The following is a 26,132-nucleotide window of genomic DNA, read 5'->3' on the forward strand; positions in this document are numbered from 1 at the left end:
AGGGCACGGGGGAGCAGCAAGGAAACCAAACACCACATCTGTACACAAATGTGATGTGAGTGGGCACAGGTGTGTGTGCAGGGGTGTGAGTGTGTGCAGGCAGAGTATGTGGAGGCGTGTGTGTATGTAGAGGCATCTGTGCATGTGTGTGAGCAAACAGCATGCAGGGACCATGGGCGCTGGGCCTCACCTTGCATTGGCACTGGCCGTTGGTCTTATTACAGTCGGGATCAAAGCCTTTGCTGACGGCACAGTGGCAGGGTCCACAGACGGGGTTCCCCCACCAGCCTCTGGGACATGGAAGGTCGAGTCTGTGGGGAAAATAAGAGGGCAGCTGGAAGGTTTATGTAACTGTGCTTTCTGGAACGGGAAGAGGCCCGCTGGCAGCATGGAGATGGTTGCCCAGGAGGCCTGGCTGGGTCCAGCTCTGGGAGCTTCCCTTCCACGTTACGGGGCCTCAGTCTCCCCTCTACTGGCTCCCAACCTCACCCCCACCCACAGATCCGCCATGCCCAAATCGACTGGGACAACACCTGTGTCCACTGCGTGCCCCACATCCACATGACGGCTGACTCATTAGGGCTTAATGACAATGAACCTCACTGCAAGGCTGGCCTTTCACGACGCAGCCCCACACAGGCAGACTGAGCTCAGCTGCCTGGCACAACTTCTCAAAGTGCACTTGGGGTGAGTGCCAGCATGAGATGCCCGCGGGAAGCTCCTAAACAGGAAGTTTTGCAGCTTTTGTTGTCCCCCAGGTCCCCTGGCCACCAGCCCCACAGATGCTCAGGGCAGCCATGCCCTGGTGTAGCATGCCCCTTAGGTCAGCGGCACGCGCCCATGCACTCAGAATCCAGTGGAAGCCAGTCCTGCCTCCCTGAGCCTCCCCTGGCAGAGAGCAACAGACACTGAAGATAAGTAACACCGCAGGGACAAAGCCAGGCCTCCGAGGTGCTGGCCGCTGCTGTGCACGAGTCTCCCTACCTGTTCCTGACGGGAGCTGCACGCAGTCACCTGAAGGCCCACCTGCCTGCAACAGCCCCGCCCGAGTGTCCTGCGGGCTCCTGCATTCCCCATCCTGGCTAACCAAGTTCCCTCCACCCAGCTGCCAGCCTCTAGCATTCACTCACTTGGCGAGCAAGTATTAAGGACCGTGTACAAATCAGGGTCAGAAAGACAACCAGGCCAGAGATAGAGTCTGGTGCTTATGGATGTGTGTATGCAGTGTGGGGACCCCAGAACCTTCATCCCCCTGCAGCCCTGGTGACTGTGGCACCGGGCATGGAAATGCTGGATCAGCCTCTTGGCAACTCCCCCTGCTCCAAGCTGTGCTCCACGCGGCAGCTGGGGGTTCCCTAAGACCAGACCCGGTTCTGCCACTTTAGTGCTGGGCCCCCACGGCCTCCACACAGCCGAGTTCTGTTCCTGGCTTGCCGGCCCATCTCCGTCCCCACTCAGGCCTCTTTAGACCGGCCTCATCCCCTTACTCCTCTCAAGCTTGGCTCTGTTGCTTTCGCTCCCAGAATGCCCTCCCGCTTCAGCCTCACTGGCTCCCACCTCCCTCTCCACTCCCAGGGCACCTCCTCTAAGCTCTCCCTGGCATCGCATCTCGCTGATATCCAAGAATGATGTGGTGTCATCTTCTCGTGAGGTCACCAGCTCCAGGGCACAGGCTGCTTCCCACTCATGGGGTCATAGCCGGGATCACAGCACCTGCTCTAGGCTCAGGTGGACAAAGAACAGAGCATAGCAGGTGTCCCTGCACCTGATGGCCACCAGCAGCTGAGGACAATGAGCCACAGAAGCATCACCTCCACGGTGGCCTAGAACCTTGGTTTATGAAGAACCAAGCAGCTCAACCTTGGACAAAGTGACGCTTGTGATGACGACACACCTGTGCCCAGCGATCCCTGTGCAAAGGGTACAGAGCCCAGAGAGCATGCTGCTGCCTGTCCTAACCACACTAGGATCTCCACACACATCAGACACGACTTCAAGCCCACCGACTCGAGAGAGAAAGCATTCTCTGTAAATCACATGCGTCTCCCTGCATCTCATGCGGCCTGTTTGCTCTGGGCACAGCGAGGAGTCCAGGTGAGTCATGTTGCATGTTTCTGGTGTGGACACATGATCCAGTGGGGTTAGTTTGAGATGTCCAAATTGATTCTCATTGCCCAAGCGTGGTGGCTCACACCCGTAATCCCAGCACTTTGGGAGGCTAAGGCAGGTGGATCACTTGAGGTCAGGAGTTCGAGACCAGCCTGACCAATATGGTGAAACCCCATTTCTACTAAAAATACAAAATGCTAGTTGGGCATGGTGGTGGGCACCTGTAGGACCAGCTACTCGGGAGGCTGAGGCAGGAGAATCGCTTGAGCCAAGGAGGCAGAGGTTGCAGGGAGCCAAGATTACGCCATTGCACTCCAGCCTGGGTGACAGAGCAAGACTCTGTCTCAAAAAAATAAAAAAAATTGATTCTCACTTAATTCATGCCAAATTAAAAAAATATATATGTCCCTGTTATCCAGAATTACACGTATCTTTGGGTCAAAATAAGAAAGAGAAGACAGAGTCGAGGGAACACAGCCACGTGGACTCTGAAGGCGCAGGGAGGCACCAGGGGCTGCTCTTACTTGTTCTCGCAGTACGGCCCGTAGTGGCTGGGCCCGCACTCGCACACGTAGCCCTGTGGGGAGCCGGGGGAGCGCACGCAGGCCCCCATGTTTTCGCAGGGGTTCAGGTGACAGGCATCCACGCAGTTTATTCCAAGGTACCCTGCAAGGACAGAGCCAGCATTACCTCCACCCGCAATCCACGAGACCTTCCACGTTAAAACATCTGGAGCAACCCATCCCCTCCAGAAGATCTGACTTTCCCTGGTACTCAGCAGAGGGAAGACGAAGAATGCCACAGAGTCCCCGAAAACACAGCGTTAGGCGGGTTAGACTTGGCGATGCAGAGAGGAAGCCCTTCCCGGGCTGCCCCAAGGAGGGTGAGAGCCTTGGAACACGGGGCCCAGGCTGCCCCAGGACACATGGGGAATGGCCACCAGCAGAAGGTGACTTCAGCACCTCAAAACTCAGGGGCCACCCTGAATGGAGAATTTTCTTAATGTGTACTTTTCACTAATTATTTATTTATTGAGAAGAGTCTCGCTCTGTTGCCCAGGCTGAAGTGCAGTGGCATGATCTCAGCTCACTGGAACCTTTGCCTAAGAAGCTCAAGTGATCCTCCCACCTCAGCCTCACTCGTAGCTGGGACCGCAGGTGCATGCCACCACGCCTGGCTAATTTTTGCTTTTTTTTTTTTTTTTGGTAGAGATGGGGTTTCACCATGTCGCCTGGCTGGTCTTGAACTCCTGGCCTCAAGTGATCCACCCACTTCGGCCTCCCAAGGTGCTGGGATTACAGGTATGAGCCACTGCGCCCGGCCTTACTTTTCACTATTTCTTTGCTGATCACCCCCAGTGCTGAGGAGAGCGCCTGGGGCATTCTGTAAGTACAGTAAGGAAGAGGCCCAGAGCCTCTCTCTAGGAGGGGCCACTTGTTATAAACTAAAGCTCAGGGCTCCACGGAACCACAGGAAGTCAGCTAGGGACACCAATGTCCAAACTGAGCCCTCCTCCTGTGTTTCGGCCATGAGAGGCCTCCCTGTCACTGAAGGGCCCTGGGAGGGCGGTCCCACCTTTGTCACAGACGCAGCTGTAGTGCTCCCAGGCGTCGTGGCAGTGGCTGTTGCGGGGACAGGGGCTCGAGGTACAGGGGTCCTCCACATCACAGCCGTCCTTCACCCTGACCTTGAGTGCGTTGTTCATGTTCAGGGTGGCGACATTAGTGGGCGTCCCCCCCATCCTCACTCCCTGCCATTAAGGAAACGGCATTGGGGCTACAGGAGCCCAGAAAGGTAAGTAGGGGTTAAGGGAACCCTGAGACCTCTCTGGTCCCTTGCGGGGCATTCATCTGTGACGCCTCATTTATCTACAGAGCTGGGGTGGGCAAGGTTGTTCCTCTGGCCCCATGGCCTGGTGGCCGGAGTGCAGTGGAGGGCTGGGTGAGGAGCTCAGAGGGCACGCTGGCCTGATCTCCTGGGGTACGCGGTGGGGGCGTGAGGGGTGGATGTCCCTGCCGAGGGGGCTGAGAGCTGAACGACTCTGAGAGCAGCTCCCTTGGCCGTAGCTGGAACCCCTGGCTCCAGGGGACAGGCACGGGACCCACTTGGGTGACGTCTGTGGTTGGACTGGGTGAGGGTGGCGGCGAGGGGCTTGATTCAGGACACTTCACAAAGGCAGAGGGGCAGGTGGCTGGCATGGCGGTGGGGAGCTGTGGGGGCCAGGGACGGCCCGGATGCCAAGGGGAACCGCAGGGGAGGATGGGTCTAAAGAGGAAACAGGAGCTTTTAAAGTGGGGATGCCTATCAGACAAATTCTTCACTCACTGAAATCTAACAGGTTGACCAATGGCACCAACTGTGGTGCTGGCAGCCTCGGAGCTGCCTGTGAGGGGCAGGCCCCCGCCACCCCCCACCACCCCCATGTACCTGCATGCAGCCTCGGAATCCACGGCGCACGGAGACCTTGTCTTCAGAGGCGCCCCCGACCACCATGCTCCTTATCGTCAGCCCGGGAAGCATGCCCCCGATATCTGCCCTGTTCTGTGTGGAGAGAGGGGCCGGGGCTCTGGGGGCTGCATCCACCATCCCAGAAAGGTCTTCCAGCCGGGAAGGATGCACTGGAAGCCTAAGCAGTCGCTTCAACAAACTCCGCAGAGCCTGAGGACATCTGGGCCTCCAAAGAGAGCGCTGGGCCCAGCTGGACAGCGTGGCTGGCTGTGATGACCAGGGCGAGGGGACCAGGCCAGAGGATGGGTGTCCATGCCCCAGCCTAGCCGAGGCAGCCGGTGGGGTCAACACGGGCAACTGCCCCGCCTCCGTCAAGGGCACAACACTAAACCAGCCACGCTGTGACAGAGAGCTTGGCGAGTCAGGAAGACTGCAGTGAACAGAAATCCGCTCACCCATTAATACTGTGGGAACCCAAGAGGGTCTCAGCTGAGATCCAGTCCCAGAAGGGCAGGTGCCTGGAACACACCGATTTACTCCCAGGTCTGTGTTGTAAGATGAGCCTTGGCCCCAAGAGCTCTTGGAAATCCCAGGTAGCCCCTTAAGTGTGTGGGCATTTCACAGAGAACATCTTGGGTTACCTGCCTGCAAACTGTGGAAACCTAGTTTGGTTAAGTGTTGTGAACATTGTCTGGGATAATGCCACCTGCCTGCCTGGGACAGGTGTGGCACCTGCCTGGTGTCTCAGAGGCCTGTCCAGGACCTGGGTCTCATTGCTTTCCCAGTTGTGCTCCCCATCCATGCTCTGAGGGCATGGGCCCTGGCATTGTTACTTCAGTACCCTAAAGACACGGTGCTGAGCCTGCAGGCGTTGCTCAAGATGGCTTTGCTAAAAGAAACCACTGCTGAAGGCACCAACAGCACCATGATGAGAAATGCAGCTGGAGGAAGTCAACTGCTGACTGCCAGGGGAGGGGCATCTGGATGAATGAGGTGAGGAAGATGCCAGTGACCTCAGTACAGGGCAGAACAGAAGCCCACCTATGGGGGCCCAGAAAGTGCCTCCCCAAATCTACAAGGTCTCTGGTGGGTCCTGGCACGTCAAGGGGTCATTCTGTTTTTCCCTGGGCCGGAGGAAGGGTCTATCTATCCCCAGAGGGGGTGCAGGTGCCAGCTTACCTGGTCCATCCCATAGTCCAAGGTCATGGTGACCAGGTGCTTCATCTCACTATCCTCCTTAACATTCTTCAGCTCGATCAGCAGATGGTGCCACTCCCCGTCGGTCACCCGCAACCCGGACAGCATCACGGACTCCACATCAGAGGGGCCGTGGGACACCTCAAACTGGAGGTAGTTGTTCAGGATCTGCAGCAGGGAGAGCCACATCAACTGACTGGTACAATGACAACGAAAGAGAAAATGCTTTGCAATCACTTAAACAAGGAAGCTGTGAAAGGAGACTGATGATGTGGCACCAGATACAAGATAGGTTTAAAAATTAGGCAAAGTTGGCCAGGTGCGGTGGCTCAGGCCTGTAATCTCAGCACTTTGGGAGGCAGAGGCGGGTGGATCACCTGAAATCAAAAGTTCGTGGCTGGGCACAGTGGCTCACGCCTGTAATCCCAGCACTTTGGGAGGCAGAGGCGGGCGGATCACGAGGTCAGGAAATCGAGACCACCCTGGCTAACACGGTGAAACCCTGTCTCTACTAAAAATACAAAAAATTAGCCGGGCGTGGTGGCAGGCGCCTGTAGTCCCAGCTATTTGGGAGGCTGAGGCAGGAGAATGGCATGAACCCAGGAGGCAGAGCTTGCAGTGAGCCGAGATTGAGCCACCGCACTCCAGCCTGGGCGACAGAGCGAGACTCCGTCTCAAAAAAAAAAAAGTTCGTGACCAGCTTGGCCAACATGGTTAAACCCCATCTTTACTACAAATACAAAAATTAGCTAGGTGTGGTGGCGGGTGCCTGTAATCCTGGCTACTCAGAGGCTGAGGCAGGAGAACTGCTTGAACCTGGGAGGTGGAGGTCGCAGTGAGCTGAGATTGTGTCATTGCACTCCAGCCTGGGTGACAGAGCGAGACTTGGTCTCAAGAAAAAAAAAAAAAATTAGGCAAAGTTGGCTGGGTGTGGTGGCTCAGGCCTTTAATCCCAGCACGTTGGGAGGCCACAGCAGATGGATCACCTGAGGTCAGGAGTTCAAGACCAGCCTAGCCAACATGGTGAAACCCTGTCTCTACTAAAAATACTGAAATTAGCCAGGCATGGTGGCAGGCACCTGTAAGCCCAGCTACTCGGGAGGCTAAGGCAGCAGAATCACTTGAACCTGGGAGTCTACTAGAGGTTGCAGTGAGCCGAGATTGTGCCACTGCACTCCAGCCTGGGAGACAAGAGCGAGACTCTGTCTCAAAATAATAATAATAATTAGACAAAGTTGGCTGGGCGCGATGGCTCACACCTGTAATTTCAGCACTTTGGGAAGCCAAGGCGGGTGGATTGCTTGAGGCCAGGAGGTCAAGGCCAGCCTGACAAACATGGCAAAACCTCGTGTCTACTAAAAATACAAAAATTAGCCGGGCATGGTGGTGTGCTCCTGTAATCCCAGCTACTTGGGAGGCTGAGGTGGGAGGATCACTTAAGCCCAGGAGGCAGAGGTTGCAGTGAGCCTAGATAGCACTACTGCACTTCAGCTCGGGTGACAGAGCGAGACCTTATCTCAAAAAAAAAAACAAAAAACAGTATAGGCAAAGTTGTTCTTTGTTGCTGTTGTCTTTAACACTGATCAGAATTGCTTGTCTTATTCTATGGGAAAAAGGATCAATTGCTTCATGGAGGTCAAGTAAGGGAAGGGCCAGGAACAAGCCCTGTTAGGCTTTTAAGTGCTGGGACCCAGCTCGATTCAGGTAACTATTCGGCTCCTATTTCTGGATGTAAGCGTAAACATTATACTTTATAAGACAAGATTTAATCCTCTGTGTTTAATTACATGTATGAAAAAAACAAAAATCAGCATTGCAACTGGCCTAAAACGCTCATATTTTAAAATAAGGTAGGCCAAGGGCAGTGTGAAAATCTTAGATCTCCTAAGAAAGGACCTGGCAGTTTGGACTACCTCTCCTCTCGAAATCACCTACGAACATGAGACAAAATATTAAAGAATGTCTGTTTGAAGGCACTGAAGTGGTTCCAGGCAAAACAGAGTTTCAGGCTCACGACCAAGGAAAAGACAGAATCTGCAAAACAGTGTGGCGTGTGTTTCCCTGCAAGGCCGTCAGCTGGTTCTGGAAGACACAGTGGAGGCTGAGCGTGCAGTCAGGTCACGGCTGCCAGGTACCTGAAACCCTTGCCCTCCTTGGCACTCTTCAGCCCTATCAGCAGGTGGTGCCATGCTCCATCAGTCACCTGTGACCTAGAGTCTCAGGATGCCTCAAAGCTTTCTAGGTTCATGGGGCTGGAGGATTAAAAACTGGGGTTCATGGACTGCCAAGGGTTGTTCCTTGGCTTCTGGTTGGAACCCTGAGGGGTTTACACTAACAATAAAAACGAAAAAGACCCACCCTTGCAGGACTGGAAGCCCAGCTTTGAACCACTCAGTCTGTGACTGCATTAAAGTCTGTGACTTTGGGAGGCCGAGGCGGGTGGATCACCTGAGGTCAGAAGTTTGAGACCAGCCTGACCAGCAAGGTGAAACCCCATCTCTACTAAAAATACAAAAAATTAGCTGGGCGTAGTGGCAGGCGCCTGTAGTTCCAGCTACTTGGGAGGCTGAGACAGGAGAATTGCTTGAACCCGGGAGGCGGAGGTTGCAGTGAGCCGAGATCACGCCACTGCACTCCAGCCTGGGCAATGGAGCAAGACTCCATCTCAAAAAAAAAAAAAAAAAAAAAAGTCTGTGGCTGCATTCAAGTGCTCTGGGAGGGCAAGTGCTCCTAGTGGTTGGCAGAAGCAAACATGGAAGATAATGACATCCCCATCATCCCCATTCTAGTTTCTCTTTTTCTTTTTTTTTTTTTTGAGACAGAGTTTCACTCTTGTTGCCCAGGCTGGAGTGCAATGGCACAATCTCAGCTCACTGTAAATTCCACCTCCCAGGTTAAAGTGATTCTCCTGCCTCAGCCTCCCAAGTAGCTGGGATTACAGGCACCCACCATCACCCCCAGCTAATTTTTTGTATTTTTAGTAGAGACGGGGCTTCTCCATGTTGGTAAGGCTGGTCTCGAACTCCTGACCTCAGGTGATCTGCCTGCCTGCCTTGGCCTCCCAAAGTGCTGGGATTATAGGCATGAGCCACTGCACCCGGCCCCCATTTCTAGTTTCAAATGCTCTCTAGTTTTTCAATAAAATGTCTAGCACTCAATAAAAAATAGCCAAGTATATGAGGATATAAGGTAATATGCTTATAAACCAAGAGAAGCAAGGAAGAGTGGCAATAGACGACAGAATCATCAGACACAGACTCAAAAATAACACTGGGAACCACAGAACTTTCAAGGAAACAAACTCAGTGAGACAATGAGACTGACTTCTGGGTGTGGGTGTTACAGAGATAAGGGTCAAATGGCCATGTTTAAGTACACGTAAGAAGAATCAGAAAGCAAGGTTGTAACTAACCTAAGATGCTCATATTTAAAGATAACTTCAAAAAATAGCCTAGATATTAGAAAAACAACTATTAGCACACTGCTTATATTATACCTGAAATGTAAGGATACAGAAAATGTTGAAAGTAAAAGGACACAAAGAAATACATCATATAAATACCAACCAAAAGAAAAACGGTATAGCTATGTTAATATGAGACAAAGTAGACTTAAGGCAACAATCCTTACTACAGAAAAAGAGGAATTTCATAATGATAACCGAGTCAATTTGCTGGGAAGATAAATCAACTCTAAATTTGTTTGCACCTAATAACCTGGCCTCAAAATCTATATAGCAAAAATCAAGATTACTAAGAGAATAGATAAATCTACAGTCAAGGTAGATTTGTAACTAACTTCTCTCAGTAAGTGAGAAGACAAAGACAAAAAAAACAATAATTAAAACCAATAGGCTGGGTGCGGTGGCTCACGCCTGTAATCCCAGCACTTTGGGAGGCTGAGGAGGGTGGATAATGAGGTCAGGAGATCGAGGCCATCCTGGCTAACACGGTGAAACCCCGTGTCTACTAAAAATACAAAAAAAAAAAAAAAAAATAGCCGGGCGTGGTAGTGGGCGCCTGTAGTCCCAGCTATTTGGGAGGCTGAGGCAGGAGAATGGCATGAACCTGGGAGGCGGAGCTTGCCGTGAGACGAGATCAAGCCACTGCACTCCAGCCTGGGTGACAGAGCAAGACTCTGTCACACACACACAAAAAACCAATAATGATAAAGAATATTTGAATACCACAGTTAACAAACTTTACCTACTTGATGTATATAGAACACTACGGTTAACAACTGCAGAGCGCACAGTGGCATGTATACAAAACTGACTAGAGGCCAGGCATGGTGGCTCACGACTCTAATCCCAATACTTTGGGAGGTGGAGGCAGACAGATCACCTGAGGTCCGGGGATTGAGACCAGCATGGCCTACATGGTGAAACCCTGTCTCTACTAAAAATACAAACATTATCTGGATGTGGTGGCATGCACCTGTAACTCCAGCTACTCAGGAGGTCGAGGCGGGTGGATCACCTGAGGTCAGGAGTTGGAGACCAGCCTGGCCAACATGGTGAAAACCTGTCTCTACTAAAAATACAAACACTAGCTGGGTATGGTGGCACACACCTGTAATCCCAGCTACTCGGGAGGCTGAGGTAGGAGAATCGCTTGAACCTGGGAAGCAGAGGTTGCAGTGAGCAGAGATCATGCCACTGCACTCCAACCTGGGAGACAGAGAGAGACTCCATTTCCAAAAAAAAACAAAAAGAAAAAGAAAAAAGAGAAAATGCTACATGCTTGCTAACCTAGAAATCTACTTCTAAATATCACATCAGTCTAAGATAAATTCATGAGAGAAAATAGGATACAGGTTTTAACTGGCTGTAAAGATTATGTAACTAAAACTGTACTTTGATTTTTGGTCTCTATTGATAGTTTGGGGTTTTTTTGGTGGGGGGTGTGGGGCACAAAAAAAAAAAAAAAAAACAGCCGCACACCTGGCTAATTTTTGTATTTTTAGTAGAAACGAGGTTTCTCCATGATGGCCAGGCTGGTCTTGAACTCCTGACCTCAGGTGATCCACCTGCCTTGGCCTCCCAAAGTGCTGGGATTACATCCATGAGCCACTGTACCTGGCCTGACAGTTATTTTAAGAAGGTAACTTTTCACCTTTTTCTATTTTGTCTTCTTTTTTTTTTTTGAGACAGAGTTTTGCTCTTGTTGCCCAGGCTGGAGTGCAGTGGTACAACCTAGGCTCACTGCAACCTCTGCCTCCTGGGTCCAAGTGATTCTCCTGCCTTAGCCTCCCGAGTAGCTGGGATTACAAGTGTGCACCACCACACCCGGCTAATTTTTGTATTTTTAGTAGAGACAAGGTTTCCCCATGTTGGCCAGGCTGGTCTCGAACTCCTGACCTCAGGTGATCCACCCACCTCGGCCTCCCAAAGTGCTGGGATTACAGGCGTGAGCTACTGCGCCCGGCCTCCATTTTGTTTTCTTTTGTTCTATAGAAGTCAGTTTATTAATTTCCTTTGCCATTCTCTTGCATTGTTCTTGCTTAAAAAACTCCAAAGTGAGCAGATCAGTGATAAAAGTGACATTATATCTACAAACAAAAGTGATATCCACAGAATGAAGCTGTTTTATGAGTGGTAACTGAGAGTGAGTCCCCGGCTCTCAGTCAGAGAGGCATTCAGCAATCGCAAGGTTATCCCACCTGACCAAGTGGGTGGATTTTGGGTGCCAGACAGCAATTATCGAAATTGCTTGGGCTGTGGGATGACAATGGAGTCTTATTTGTCCCACCACAGTGGCCGGGGTGCACGGGACATCCTTTGAGAACAGCCAAACTGCTGCTTTACAGAGCTCACAGGCCCATGGGAGGCCTGCAAGCTGATGATGGCAAGGAGAAATCTCCCAGAACCTTCGGTAACGTGTGGCTGACCGGCCTCTGCGAGCTGCCCTGGGAGCCTTCTGGGTGCCCACTGGGGTCTGTAGCATCCCCTCAAGGCCAACCCTCCAGCCACCCAGACTTCCACAGGGAGGGCTGGCTGTAGTCCCTGGCAAAATTCCTAACTTTTGGATGAGCCCTCCATGATGTAATTACGCAAACAGCACAGGAGTCTGTGGCTTCCAGCGCCATTCCTACTGAAAGCGCACTTTTTTCCTACAGAGATCCCACTGCCAAATGACAACTTGCAAGCTCCAGTTCATCACCTGCATCCAAACAGCCAATTTAATTTGTTCTGACAGTGAAACCACCACATAGAAAATACCATCCCCAGGCAGCACCGCACTTGCCAAGTTTTGGCCTGGAGCAAGCTTCTGGGGCTGCCTGGGAGACTGATGAAATTACAGGTTTAACAAGGGCCCACAGGCCAGCTGTAATCATCCCTGGCGCACACTGCACCTTCCAGGCAATCCGAGCCGTCTGTGCTGGAAAATGCTCCCAAGCTGTGATGGGGAGGAACAGGAGGCTCCCTGTCCAGGCCTGAGCCCCTGCCCCAGCCCCGACCCATCTCCTGAGCCCTTGCTGATCTGCTGAGGGACTGACCTCCACCAGCCTGCTGGGAGCACTCTTGGTCCTGCCCCCGCCACCCTCCAGCCAGGCACTCACGGCAGGAAGCGCATGTGCTGGGCAGCCCCTCTGTCCACCCGCCAACCCTCATGCCAATCTTGGCTACACAGAACTGTTTCTAGACGAGCTGTCCATAGGAGTGACAGAGAAGGGCCTGCGGCCGTCCCAGGAACCTGGGCAGTAAAAGAACCATAGGGTCCAGAGTGAAGAGCCTCTATGCCTCAGTTTCCCGTGTGAAATGAGAGCCTGGAGCAGGCACTCCGTGAAATCCATCTCGCCTCTCACCATCTGACCCCAGCCCAGCCTCCCCTGAGGGGGATGGTGTCCAGGACACACTGGGCAGCACAAGAAGGCCCAGAGCCCAATGGAACAAAGGCAACAAGGCATGGCTCTGTGCGGTACACAGCTGATGGTGGAGGACACGCAGCTGGCCCAGACCCCGCTTTGGGAGGGACTTTCTGACCGCGGGAGCCTGGGGGGTCATCCTGGGAGGATGGAGTGAGTGTTCCCGTGTGACCGACCCCAAGGCAGGAGAGGAGGCTAACCTAAGGGCAGCGTCTCTGTGTGCTGAAGGGAGGGCAGGAGGGATTCCCAGGCTCACTCTGGTTGGAGATAATGAACAACCAGAAGGAAATCAGTGCTGCTCTGAGACCGTGTGCACCCAGCTCTCATCACATGCATGCACACACATACACATACAGCCACATGCACTGAGACATGCACAAATGTGCACACATGGAGAGATGCACATATAGATGCACACACATGCACATACTGACATGCACACACACTTGCACGGAGATACATGCACGCACACACGTACACAAACTTAGAGAAAAGCCTAGGAGTCATGCCTGTAATCCCAGCACTTTGGGAGGCTGAGGTGAGTGGATCACCTGAGGTCAGGAGTTCGAGACCAGCCTGGCCAACATGGCAAAACCCTGTCTCTACTAAAAATACAACAAAATTAGCCGAGTGTGGTGGTGCACTCCTGTAATCCCAGCTACTCTGGAGGCTGAGGCAGGAGAATCGCTTGAACCTGGGAGGCAGAAGTTGCAGTGAGCTGAAGTTGCGCCATTGCACTCCAGCCTGGGCAACAAGAGCAAAACTCCATCTCAAAACAAACAAACAAAAAAAAACACACCTAGGATGAAGGAAGGAATAACTCAGTTATGAATCTGTCAAATCAAGACAGAGCGCCCTGCTCAAGCACGGCTCCCACGGGCCACTCCCGTGCCAGGGGATGAGAATTAGGTCTAAGGAGAGACATAAAGGGAGCTTTTTAGGAGGCAGAATTGCCCATGAGTTTTCAGAGCTAGACCCTGATCAGAAAGGGTCACAGCAGCTGGGTTTACAGGAGAGCACCCGTGCCCCACCATCACTACAGATGGGAATGACCTTGAGATGCACAAGCAGAGGGACAAGAGGGCAAGCCGAGGGCCGGGCGCCCTCCCGGGGAGGGTCCCTGTGGCTGCCTCGTGCGGCAGAGGGTGTGGCAGAAGAGCAGCCCAATGAAAGAAGACGGGGCTCATAACTGTTTCTCAAAGTGTCTATGGAGCGTGGAAGATGCGAGTGGAAACTGGGTGGTGCAGGAAACCGGCGGAAAGAGTGCATCCGAATCACCTTCTAAAAGCTGTTCGCAATTTTTATACAACAAATAAACTTTTGTTTCAAATAAACGAAACAGTAAAGACCAATAAGAGAAAACAGGCAGACAGCGGCAGAGGGGGGCTTTAGGCATCTCTGGGCTGAGGCATCTCAAGCTTCCGGAGACAGTGGACATGCATTGGTGCCAACCACCACCTGGCCGCGGCTTTTTCTTTTTGAGACAGAGTCTCAGTCTCGTCATCCAGGCTGGAGTGCAGTGACACGTTCTCAGGTCACTGCAACCTCTGCCTCTCAGATTCAAGCAATTCCCCTGCCTCAGCCTCCCGGGTAGCTGGGGTTACAGGCCCCCACCACCACGCCTGGCTAATTTTTTTTGTATTTTTAATAGAGATGGGGTTTCACCATGTTGGCCAGGCTGGCCTCAAACTTCTGATCTCAGGTGATCCGCCCGCCTCGGCCTCCCAAAGTGTTGGGATTACAGGCATGAGCCACCACCCCGGCCTGCACCTGGCCGCAGCTTTAACTGGTGAGGCCCACTGTTTCTGCCTGAAGACTCGGCACCTCCCTCAGCTCTGCAATGCCCACACTCTAGCCAGATCCTCAGGCTATAGGGAGACCAGAGCTCTGCTGGACCCCGGGGTTGGCCCAGCCCCATGCTCCCTCACTCCGTATCCACCTCCTGGAGGAAAGAAAGGGCTGATATTCCCCCTCCTCCTCTTTGGAGGACCCCAGGGGCGGGCGACAGAGGAAGGGCGAGTAGCAGGTGCACGAGTATGCACCAGGAAGCCCAGCGCCTAGGTCCCACCCTTGGGCACCCACCTAGCAGGTGCCTTGGTGGCACGGGGCCCCAGTCACCTGGAGGCGAAAGCTGGTGGGCCCGCCACTGGTGGCCTCCATCAGGACACTGTCCTCCTTCCGGGTCCGGAACATGAGCCCCAGGTACCAGGGCACGGAGATGATGACGTTCAGGTCGCTCCAGGACACGACGCTCTCACCGCTGAAGAGCTGGGGGTGGGGCATGGCTGCGGACACAGGTGCGGGGACCTCAGGTGTCTCCCGAAATCACATGGCTACAGACTTGGCTGCAGGGCAGGGGACGGGCCTGCAGGCTGGGCCTGGGCCTTTTTCACTTTAACACGAAGGCCAGTCTGAGCCTCCCCTCTATGACGCATCCAGCCCTGACAGTCAGCCACGTGGGCTCCACAGAAGCCCACCCTGGGACGTGAGCCTCCTTCCTGGGAAACATGAAGATCTGCAGACTCCCAGCCACAGATGGGCACGGCAAGGGGCTCTCAGGCTTGACAGGAGGCAGACGGGGCAGGTTCAGGATCCCTGGGCTCAGTGGCTGGAGGTGCTGGGGCTGGGCCCTGCCGGCTCAGCCTACCTGTCCCACCCCACACCTGAGGCACTGGGGACCCCAGAAGCAGGAGCAGGGGCTCTGCGAAGGACAGTCTCTTGGAGAGAGCAGTGTGAGTCCACAGTAAATGCAGCATATGCTGCCAGAGGCTGCCGGACCTGGATGTGAAGCCCCCTCACGGTGGTCCCGGGCACATCATGGAGCAATGCCTCCCAGGCCTCCGTGACTGGGGGGATGGACGCCAGCCACTCACCTTGCTCGCAGTTCTTCCCGCCGAATCGGAGCGGACACTCACACAGATACATATTCCACCTGTTGACACAGGTGCCTCCGTTCTGACACCGCCTCCCATCGCAGAAGTTCCTCCGAGCAGCGCAGCCTGGCAACACAGAGCGTGCAGCAGAGCCTGACTCGGAGGAACCGCCCGGGGTCCCCGGTGCCAGACGTGGCGTGGGAAACCAGGACGGAATGGACACGGGGCTGGACAGAAGCCAGACCGGGTCTGAACGCCCCTGGCAATGGCAGGAACACGGGAACGAAGAAGGTGCTGAACACACTGACCACATTTGGAGACACGGACTCCAGGCCATCACGGCAGTCGGCCCGGTCACCTGGTGACACATGCAAGACCCTAGGATCATGTGCGCCTTGGGTTAGCTGGCTGGGCCGGCAGTGCCGAGGCAACCCCCAACTGCAGAAACTGCGGAGTTGCACATCTACAGCCTGGACTCCGGGTTCCATCCCAGGAGCTGCCCACAGCTGGACACATACATTTCTAAGAAAAAGTTGGCTCCCCAGGGATCTGCAAGCAGTGACCTCTGTGTGGCTGCCGACGTCCAGCCAGATGCCACTGCGGCAGCTCCGACGCCCCGATAGCCACCCCATACCTTCCCGGGTGCCATTGTTGGCGATGAATCCAGCCATGTCCACATTTTTGCCGTCAACTGACAGGTTCCGCATGCAGCCCACAAACTGCCGGTTGTGCACTGGGAAGTCTTCTGGCAGGTTGGGGACGCCCCCCAGGAGCAGAGGGCCGGTCAGATCCAGGGACCTGAGGAGGTAAAGCCGTCTTCTGTGATGTCCAGGCGGTGAGAGGCAGCCACGGCGGCCTGGGCTCTGCAGTTGCCTCTGTGTAGCCTCTGCCACCGTAACTACTTCAGAAACCAAGCAGGCAGGCAGGGAGAGGCCAGAGTCAGAGGGGACTCCTGTGTCTGGTGCCGCCACTGGCTCTGCACACCTCTCTGTGCCGTTTGCTCACACTTGCATTCAGTCCTGACGATCTGGGTGTTTCACGCTCACCAGTGACCACCAAGACCCGCCCACCCAGGCTGGTCCACACTGAGACAGGATGTGAGCACAGGGAGCACAGGTCAAGGCCAGTGGGGACTATACTTTACTTTGGCCTCCAAAACTTTCCAGGAAAAGGAAGGGACTTGAGGGAGGCCAGAAGAAAATGAGAACCCAGCACTTGGGGAGGCTGAGGTGGGCAGATCACGAGGTCAAGAGATCAAGACCATCCTGGCCAAGTGAGGAGCGCCTCATGCCCGGCCGCCTCATCTGGGAGGTGAGGAGCGCTTCTGCCCGGCCGCCCCGTCTGGGAAGTGAGGAGCGCCTCTACCCGGCCGCCCATTGTCTGGGATGTGAGGAGCACCTCTGCCCGGCCACCCCTTCCGGGAAGTGAGGAGCCCCTCTGCCCGGCCACCACCCCGTCTAGGAAGTGAGGAGCGTCTCTGCCCGGCCACCCCGTCTGGGAAATGAGGAGCGCCTCTGCCTGGCCACCCCATCTGGGATGTGGGGAGCGCCTCTGCCCGGCCGCCCCATCTGGGAGGTCTACCACGGAGGCCAGAAGCAATGTGGGGGCTGGATGTGGTGGCTCATGCCTGTAGTCCCAGTACTCTGGGAGGCCGAGGCGAGTTGATCACTTGAGGCTAGGAGTTCGAGACCAGCCTGGCCAACATGGCGAAACATATGAAAAATACAACAGACAAACCAACCAACCAACCCAGCGACAACAAAACAGGTCTACCCTGGAGTCATACTCTAATTTCTTCTATTTTCCTCCCTTTCTGATCCTTTATCCCACTTTCTTTTTCTTCCTCTTCCTTCTTCTTTGTCAAATAAAGGATTATTAAAAAAAAAAAAAAAAAGACCATCCTGGCCAACAGGATGATCTCTACTAAAAATACAAAAATTAGCCGGGCATGGTGGTGCACGCCTGTAGTCCCAGCTACTGGGGAGGCTGTGGCAGGAGGATGGCTTGAGCCCAGGAGGTCAAGGCTTCAGTGAGCTAGGATCATGCCACTGCACTCCAGCCTGGGCAACAGAGCGAGACCCCATCTCAGAAAACAACAACAACAACAAAATAAGCCTCTGGGACCAGCTGGCTGACACAGTGCTTCACTTAACAGAGTCCTGGAGTCGCAGGTACCAGAACTTGTGGGGATAAAGCCAGTCATCTGTGGAGATGGGGCCGGAGACCGTCTCGGGGTCTGCAAGCCGCCCATCACAACCCTGGGGTCGGCCTGGCCATTCTTGACACATACTTAGGGAGACTTATTCTAGAAGATCAGAGGGAAGGTGCCCCAACCGTGGTCAGGGAGTCTGACTCTAGCCTGGCATGAGGTCACCAGGGCACTGCACCCAGAGCGCCTATGTGGGGCCCTGCCCTGGGAAGGCCGCAGGGTGAGCATGTTTGGGGGTACGGACCCCCAGGGCCTCCCCTCCTGGGATGCTCACTTCTTGGAGCCAGTCTGAGTGCCCTGGGCAGCGCAGCTGTAGTTCCCAATGTCCTTTCCAAAGCGCACAGCCATGGTTGTGTCACAATCATCCACTGTCACCACAGCCATCTTCTCCCCGGACGGCCCATGGGGCAGGCCCAGGTGGCCGATGTTGGGCTGTAAGAAGAGAAAGCACAGAAGGTATCAGCGTTTTCTCCGCCAGTGCCCTCAGCAGGTGCACCTGACACTCATAGACCGAGAAGGACACGGCACAGGGTGGGCAGCACGTAGACAAGGGACGAGGAGCCCCCGGCCTTTAGTTCCCCAAACTAGCTGTGCTGGGCTGGGCTGCTCAATGTCCCCTCAAGCTCTGCTTCCCAGAATCTCAGAATGTGGCCTGTTCTGGACAAAGAGCTGGTGCTGACGGAATTAACTAAGATGCGGACGTCCCGGAGTAGGCGGCCCTGATCCAAGATGACTGGTGTCCTCTTAAAAGGACAGATGCTGAGATACAAAGGCCCGCAGGGAGAAGTCGCGTGACCACAGAGGCAGCTGCTGGAGCGGCTGTTTACAAGCCAAGGGCCACCTGGGCCACCAACAGCTAGGAAAAGGCAGGAAGGGTCCTCCCCTTGAGCCTTCGGAGGAGGCACAGCCCTACCCACGCCTTGACTTCTGAGTGCCAGAATGAGAGAGAATCATGTCTGTTGTTTGAGCCACCCTGTCCATGGTACTTTGTGATGGTGGCCCCAGGAAATTAAGAATAGCAGCCAACACCCAAGCCCCGGGGCCCCTCCTGTGAACACCGGCTTCTGCTCTTCTGGGGGTGTCCTCCTGATCACAGCGCCTGGCCAGGCTCGTGCTCCCGGAGTACAGATACCAGGAGGCTGCTGCCCGGCCTGCAGACAGCCCCACATCTCCCCTCTAAGGCGTGGAGCTCCCTCTCTGGGCCAGGATTGGGCACAAGAGCTCTGGAATCAGTGAAACCTTTCCCTTCTTCAAGAGGCTGTGGTTTGCCACCTGGGGACGAGCCCACTTTCCCCAGGCAGCCCTCACAGGTCTCAGCTCCTGGTCAGCCCCTCCCAGGACACGGAGCATATCCACCCAGCCAGCCTCAGACACCCCTCCAGCAGGAAAAGCAGTGCCAGCCCTGCACGATCCATGCTGGCCATGGAACTTAAGCATGTGGGTCTCAAAGTTCCAGAAACACAGTTGGTGCCAGCTCCAACCGGGACAGGCAACAGAATGTCTTTCATCTGCACAACCTGGATAACAAGACCTACATCCCACGGGTGGCCGTGACGATGAGCCAGGAGATCGCCAGGGAAGTGCCACCATGCCCCACAATCGGCACACAATGCGCAGCAGAGCCCCCCCTCCACCCCAGAGAGAACCTTTTCTTCCAGTCCCAGCTGGGTCCCTCCTACCACTCCTATAAAGGATGGGTTTGATGCCTCCTCTTCATAGTTCTGGGGTCAGTTTGAGTTTATGGCATGATACAATCTCATGCTTCTTTATAAAACTTGGAAATAGATCGTTGTAAAAATGTAGAATTTAATTAAATCATCATCAGTGCCTTTTAATAGGAAAATAACAACCACATAGTTCATTCAAAAATACATCTTCCGTTTTTAATAGGAACAAAGTATCTATTTGATCAGGGAAACAAGGCTGAAAGGCAGGACACAAAACTGGAAAGAAGAGCTCAGCCAGACAGCCAAGTTGTATGACTTCAGGGCTGCCTGGAGTTGTTCTGTGGGCAGCCTGCACAACTGTATGTGGCCACCCCAGCTGAGGCTTCTCCTCCCTCTTATCCAATCATCTAACGTGGGTGAGACCCATGACCGTACCTCAATTTCTTTTTGTGCAAGATAATGATTTACTATTAGAACACACATCCTCTCTGTGTTACAGGGAATTGAGAGTGATATCAACAGAGATACGTGAGTTTCCCACACACCCTTCTCTGTAAATCCAAGAGAGGCTTCTACCATGACCCCTGGTATTCGAGTGCATGGATCACCTTTTTCATTTTTCTTTTACATCAGCTGATGAAATCACAAGGTCTGATAAGCTGTCTCCTTAAAGATTTCACTTTTGGTTAAGCAACAGGTAGGTGTGTGCATTACAAATCATCTGTTTTCTCGCTCTGTAACTCGGCCCACTTTGGAAAACGTGTGGAAGTGCCAATTATGGGATGCTTAAATGTGAGCTGCAATCCCAGGGAAAGGAGAACCTCCCCTCACTGTGTGAGCCCCATATTATCTTTACAACTTATAATTTACATTTTTGGGGCTGGGCGTGAGACTTCTGGAGGAAGGGCGTAAGTAGCATTTACACTGGGAAGGCTTTCATGACACTAAGCTGCTGTTTACAAAACTGCAGTTGTAAACTGCTGCTGGTAATCAACGCTCAGAGCTACAGATTCAAGCAAAAACAGCAGGATAAAGAAAGCTGGAGGCAAAAGACAAAGCCAATGCAATCCACGCTTGTTTTTCGAGTGGCACTGACTCATGTGACACACCCACTGCTAGGACACCTGACTTCAGTCTGGCCTTCGTGAATCAGAGCAGCAGGCAGAGGGCGTTTAGGAAACGGTTTCTGATAGCACCCAGCATGTGCTGCTTGGTTCTGACTCCCTGAGACACCCACCGGCGGCCACTGGGTCAAAAGTAACAGCACTTTTGGAGGAAGAGCCGAATGTTCTCAGGTGGAGAGCTGGAAGAACCAGCAGGAGGGCTGCACGGAGAAGCGGGGGCACCTGTGGGGTCTGAGGTCCCTGCTGCTCGGAGGAGCAATCACAGCATCCTGATGGCCCCTTCCCTCTCCTGCCGCCCCAGAATAGGTGCTGAGTGGGGCCCTGGTTTAAAATGCCCGCCTCTCGGTGAGTGTGGGTTTAACGCGCAGGCTAACCATCCAGTCTCCCGCCTCTCAGTGAGTGTGGGTTTAGCGCACAGGCTAATCGTCCACTCTGCGGTTGAGGCTAGCAAGTGATGGGGAGGCAGGGAGTGCAGGGACACGGTGCTGTGAGTGACCGGAGATGCACGGACGCGGTTCCCCAAAGCATTAAACGCAGAACGACTACATGACCCAGCACTATGAGCCCCAGGCATATACCCAAAAGAACTGAAAACAGGAACTCAAAAACCAGTTCATGAGTGTTGATAGCGTTGCTATTTACAATTCACAAAAAGTGGAAACCACCTAAATGTCTATCAGTAGATGAGTGGGCGAACTGTGGCCCATCCCTGCACCGGAATCCCAGCCACGGACAGGCACGAAGCACTGACACACGACGGCGTGGGGGTCCCGGAACACATCACGCCCAGTGAAAGGAGCCAGACATGAAAGGCCACACACCACGCGACTCCATTCCTACACAATGTCCAGGACAGGCACATCCACAGACGCAGAGGAGACAGGTGTTGCCAGGGGATCGGGGAGGAGGATGGGGGTGACTGCTAATGGTATGAGGTGATGAAAATACTTCTTTTGAGATGGAGTCTCACTCTGTCTGTCACCCAGGCTGGAGTGCCGTGGCATGATCTTGACTCACTGCAACCTCCACCTCCCAGGTTCAAGTGATTCTCCTGCTTCAGCCTCCCAAGTAGCTGGGACTACAGGTGCCCACCGCCACACCTGGCTAATTTTTGTATTTTTAGTAGAGATGCGGTTTCACCACATTGGCCAGGCTGGTCTCGAACTCCTGACCTCAAGTGATCCACCCACCTCAGTCTCCCAAAGTGCTGGGATTACAGGCGTGAGCCACCACGCCCAGCCTGAGTGATGAAAATATTTTATTATTTTTTAAAAAGTTACTATTGGTCAACTGATGGCATGAAAATATTTTAGATCTCAATAGAGGTGGTATGGCACAATACTGTGAATATACTAAAAGCCCCTTTAAAGCTTAATTTTATGCTATGTGAACTTCACCTCAATAAGGAAAAAATTTTTAAAAAAAGATTCCTGGGTGGGCATCCTCCCCTCACCAGCCACCTGCCACTCTCCACCTGAAGAACTTTTGGGAAGATCCTTCCAATTTTTCCCTCTGACATGGAGAGAAAATGCATTATTTGGCCTTCCTGCCAGATGGCTATGAGTGATAAAACGCAGTCAGAGAGGTGAACATTCTCCAGGAGGGGTCGAGAGGTACGTGGACAATTACACAGGCGGCTTGAATGGGGATAAGTGAAGACAACAGCAGATGTGTGTGACCTGGGCTCAGATCATCCATTTTTGTCAAAGGAAGACAAAGTGCGTCTCCACTGAAAGGCCGGCGTGGAGCACGAGGCGGCAGCAGAGAAAAGACTACACGGTGGTAACAGCTCCAGGACGTGGGGTGGCACGTCCGCCTCTGAGTTTTACACAGAGAAAGCAGCTCAAGCAGCTTCCGCAGGGCACGGGCACTGGCGTGGCGGTGTCCGGCCAGGAAAAGCACTCGGTGGCTTGGCTGGGTCACAGCTGAGGATGAATGGTACAGGTTGCGGGGAGGGGCGGATAAGGAACGAGACAGACGAACCGCCCCCTCACATTTCTAAGAGGAATTTTTAAAGTTTGCCACATATTTATACAAAAGAAAAGGACAGCGTGGGAATGAAGGGGGCCACGGGGTCGTATCTGAGTTTTTTCTCGATTCTTGTGTTGGAAGGCTCCGGGCACAGGATGGGCCAAGGCCAGCATGGTGGAGGCCCCGGCGCCCCGGCACCTGCCCTTCCAGGGCTCAGCTGGGTACTGCGGAGCAGCCGGCCAGGCCCAGAGGACCGCCCCCCCAAACCCCTGCACCAACACCCCTTGCGGGAAAGGCCTCAATTCCCAGGCCTCGCTTCCAGGACGTAAAGCTCAGTAGCTGGACCTGGTCACTCAGGCCGAGCAAGGCAGGCAGCACCCACAGCGACTGGAGACAGCAGGAGCCGCCCACGGTGCCTCTACACCCCTCGGCGGGCAACCCTGGCCGGCACAGGCTCCCTGGGGCAGGCAGAAACAGAGCCAGCGAGGAAAGGCCACATGCTCACTCCTGCCACCACCTGAGGAAAAACCTACAGTGCCGCTGAGCACGGCAAGGAGTGGCCCAGAAGCGCCAAGCTGTGCAGATCCGGATTCCTACTCCAGGAGTCATCCCTGGGGTCCAGCCTCTTCTTATTTTCCTTCAAGGTCTTTTCCTCCCTGCGTGCAGGCCCTCCCCCACTTGGCTTCCACTCAGCCGCTCTACGCAGTGCTGGGAGTTTTTGTGTGTGCACAAAAGCGTTTGGTCCTTACGAAGTGCTCACATTTCTCCAGCCTTTTAACCTGCTGCAGACGATTCTGCGTTGGGAGGCCGGTGGGGGTACGGTTTCCATGCTGAGGAAGGTAGCAGGGGAAGGCGGTGTGGGGGTGGGAGGGGCACGTCTTAGGAAATGAATGAATTCACGCTCCGTGTCAGAAATGATTAACCAACGTTCATATCAAAGAATTCACAGATGGCTGGACCTCAGGAATGTCTGTACAGAGTCAAACTGCAGCGCTGAACGTTCCATGCTGTCATTTCTCAAGATGACAAGGTTCAGGCCTGTCTGGCCGACAAATGCCCCAGGAAATGTGGGCAAGACCCCGTGCCAGTTCTGGCACAGAGACGACAAGCCCTCCCTCGGAGGCAGCCACTGCAGTTCTCTGAAGCTGCTTGCAAAAGGGGTGGGAAGGGTCACGAGGAGCAAATTCACACAGATGCACGCAACCTTCCAGAATTCAAACTGGACTCCCAGGAGCCTCGGAGAGGACTTTGCCAGAACGCAAACCTCAGACCGAGCTGCTACCTCCTGGGGGTCCCAATACCCCTAGGCAGGTAACAGGACCGTGTTCCACCGGGTAGCCACCCTCTACACAGGGGCTGCCGGCTGCCTTTGATGACCTGGCTCGAAGGGTGCGGCATCCCCCCGGGGCTGTGAGCAGCAAACCATCTGGAAGCCCAACTGAGCCACTAGGCCACCAGGTGGGGAGGGCGGCTCCACACTATCCCAGGTTGTAAGGGGCACTCAAGTTCCTCTGCCCGACTCTGGCTGAGGGGGACAGGTGCTCCTGAATCCCTCACCTGCCAGGAACCTGGGGCAGAAGACATACTCTATGAGCCTAGGCAGACCCTTCTAGAAAGTGGGTAAGTGCATAGCTGCTACCTCTAGGGCTGTTTGGGAATGAAACGGAAGGACAGATCTGAAACTGTGCAGGGTCTGAGCTGGCGTGGCTGATATTACTATCATCCTCATTCTCAACTCGGGGTCCAGCTGGGCGGGCCCAAGGCCGGCAGGGGGGCTCACAGGACAACAGTGTCCACAGCCTCCAACAAACATCACCTCATTAAAGCCAAGGGTTCATATCCTGCCCCCACTTGGGAAAGTCACATGACTTCCCTGCATGCCAGGACTTGGCTGTACAACTGGGGGTAAAAATAGCATCTTCCTCGTGGGACGAAATGAATGATATGTGTGAAGTGCTTGCAGCCATGCCTGCTGCTATTGTTATTTCTTGAAAAGATGTGAAGAAAAGCAAAATAACATGCAAGTGGTTCTCTCAAGTTTTGCTGTTTTAATACTTCCCTATATTAAAATAACATATATAGGGGCTGAACGCGGTGGCTCACGCCTGTAATCCTAGCACTTTGGGGGGCCGAGGTGGGCGGATCACTTGCAGTCAGGAGTTTGAAACCAGCCTGGCCAACAAGGTGAAACCCCATCTCTACTAAAAAAATACAAAAAAAATCAGCCAGGCATGGTGGTGGGGGTCTGTAATCCCACCTACTTGGGTAGCTGAGGTGGAGAATAGCTTGAACCTGGGAGACGGAGGTTGCAGTGGGCCGAGATTGTGCAACTGCACTCCAGCCTGGGCGACAGAGCAATATTCCGCCTCAAAATAAATAAATTAATTAATTAAAATAAAATATAATAAAATCATAAAGTTTATTTTTACATCTTTAAAGAAAAAAGAAGCAATTAAGCAGCTCGTGCAATTAGCCTCTCCGCTGAACCTGCAGGCTCTTCTCTAGGAGCTAAGACACAAAGCCACATGCAGCTTGGAGTTCGGTCACTGGCACGCCATTTCCTCCATTTATTCAACTATCCAAGAAAGTAATGCATAGTGCTATTAGGCTTATTGTGGGAGCATTAGAAAAGTTTTCAACAAAGGTCAGAACCAACTGGTCAACTAGAGAGTCTTAAAAAATCACACCAAAGCCTTTTCTCATCCAAGGGGGTCTAACTCCAGTTTCCCTGACGATTCTAGCCCAAGACAAAAATGAGGAGCTCTGTGCTTTCCTGATGGACGTATACAGTACATTTGGAAACACAAGAACCGTGAGTCCGGAGGCAGGAGTCCCCCGGGCATGCGTGCTCAGCACTGGGCGGAGATAAGCCCCTCCTCCAGGGCTCCACGATCCCCGTGGTAGTTAATTTTGTTTTGGAAATGATCCAGCAGGGCACTGTGCCAGCCCCCACTGAGCCAGACCCTTGACCAAAGCCCCCAGTTCCGTGGGAGGAAGCCAGCGGCATCTCAGCCCTGCTCCTTTGCGGCTCAGCCATCGGGACCAGGTCACCTCTGCGGCCAGGCTGCTCCCCCAGGTGTTCTGGGAGCCTGGGAATTATATAGGGATTTGCTCAGAGAGGGGTCTTCTTGCTAATGACAAATGAAGGGCCAAAATGCAGGGAGATACAGCACCTTCTTGCAAAGCAACCCCTTCCTTCTCTTAGGGGGTTTATAGACAAAAAATTGCTTGGTACGAACTGAGGGACCCTCAAGCACCCAACAAGAAGCTCGTTCATGTTCCTCTATGGGTGGGAGGCAGCTAAATCCTATTGCTACTCCCAGCTGGAGAAATCCTCACAAGCGCGACAAGGAGGAGCGCACACTTCTGAGCCGCAGCCTCCCGGGGCCTCCTTCACAGGGGCACGGGGACAGAGTGCCCGGGATGGGGCCTCTGAGCTCAGCCCCAACAACACAGTAGCCTGAGTGTCCCAGGAAAAACAGGACAAAGCTTCAGGAAGGATGGCAGGTGGACTACAGCTCCCTTGAAAGTGACTTTTCTGCGCAAGGAGAAAATGCTTACTAGAAATGTGCACATGTGCACACTTGCCCACTCACACTCGCGTGTGTACACTCACCCACATTCGTGCATACTCAAACCCACACGTGCACACTCACCACTCACACTC

The 26,132-nt window shown here is 53.7% G+C and overlaps 1 protein-coding gene across 1 annotated transcript in view; it reads right to left on the reverse strand.

Annotated features, from left to right (window-relative positions):
- Positions 1–26,132, reverse strand: part of CELSR1 (cadherin EGF LAG seven-pass G-type receptor 1) — a 181,932-nt gene that overhangs the window by 38,745 nt on the left and 117,055 nt on the right. Inside the window, exons 10-18 of the mRNA XM_058431141.1 lie at positions 17,978–18,135; positions 16,129–16,292; positions 15,495–15,620; positions 14,740–14,906; positions 5,737–5,922; positions 4,537–4,650; positions 3,685–3,859; positions 2,634–2,775; positions 191–311 (exon numbers count right to left, since the gene is read on the reverse strand). Coding sequence (XP_058287124.1) covers positions 191–311; positions 2,634–2,775; positions 3,685–3,859; positions 4,537–4,650; positions 5,737–5,922; positions 14,740–14,906; positions 15,495–15,620; positions 16,129–16,292; positions 17,978–18,135 — 1,353 coding nt within the window. The remainder of the gene's footprint in view (positions 1–190; positions 312–2,633; positions 2,776–3,684; positions 3,860–4,536; positions 4,651–5,736; positions 5,923–14,739; positions 14,907–15,494; positions 15,621–16,128; positions 16,293–17,977; positions 18,136–26,132) is intronic.

Source organism: Hylobates moloch, unplaced genomic scaffold, assembly GCF_009828535.3.
Source record: "Hylobates moloch isolate HMO894 unplaced genomic scaffold, HMol_V3 SCAFFOLD_19, whole genome shotgun sequence".
NCBI classification, from domain to species: Eukaryota; Metazoa; Chordata; class Mammalia; order Primates; family Hylobatidae; genus Hylobates; species Hylobates moloch.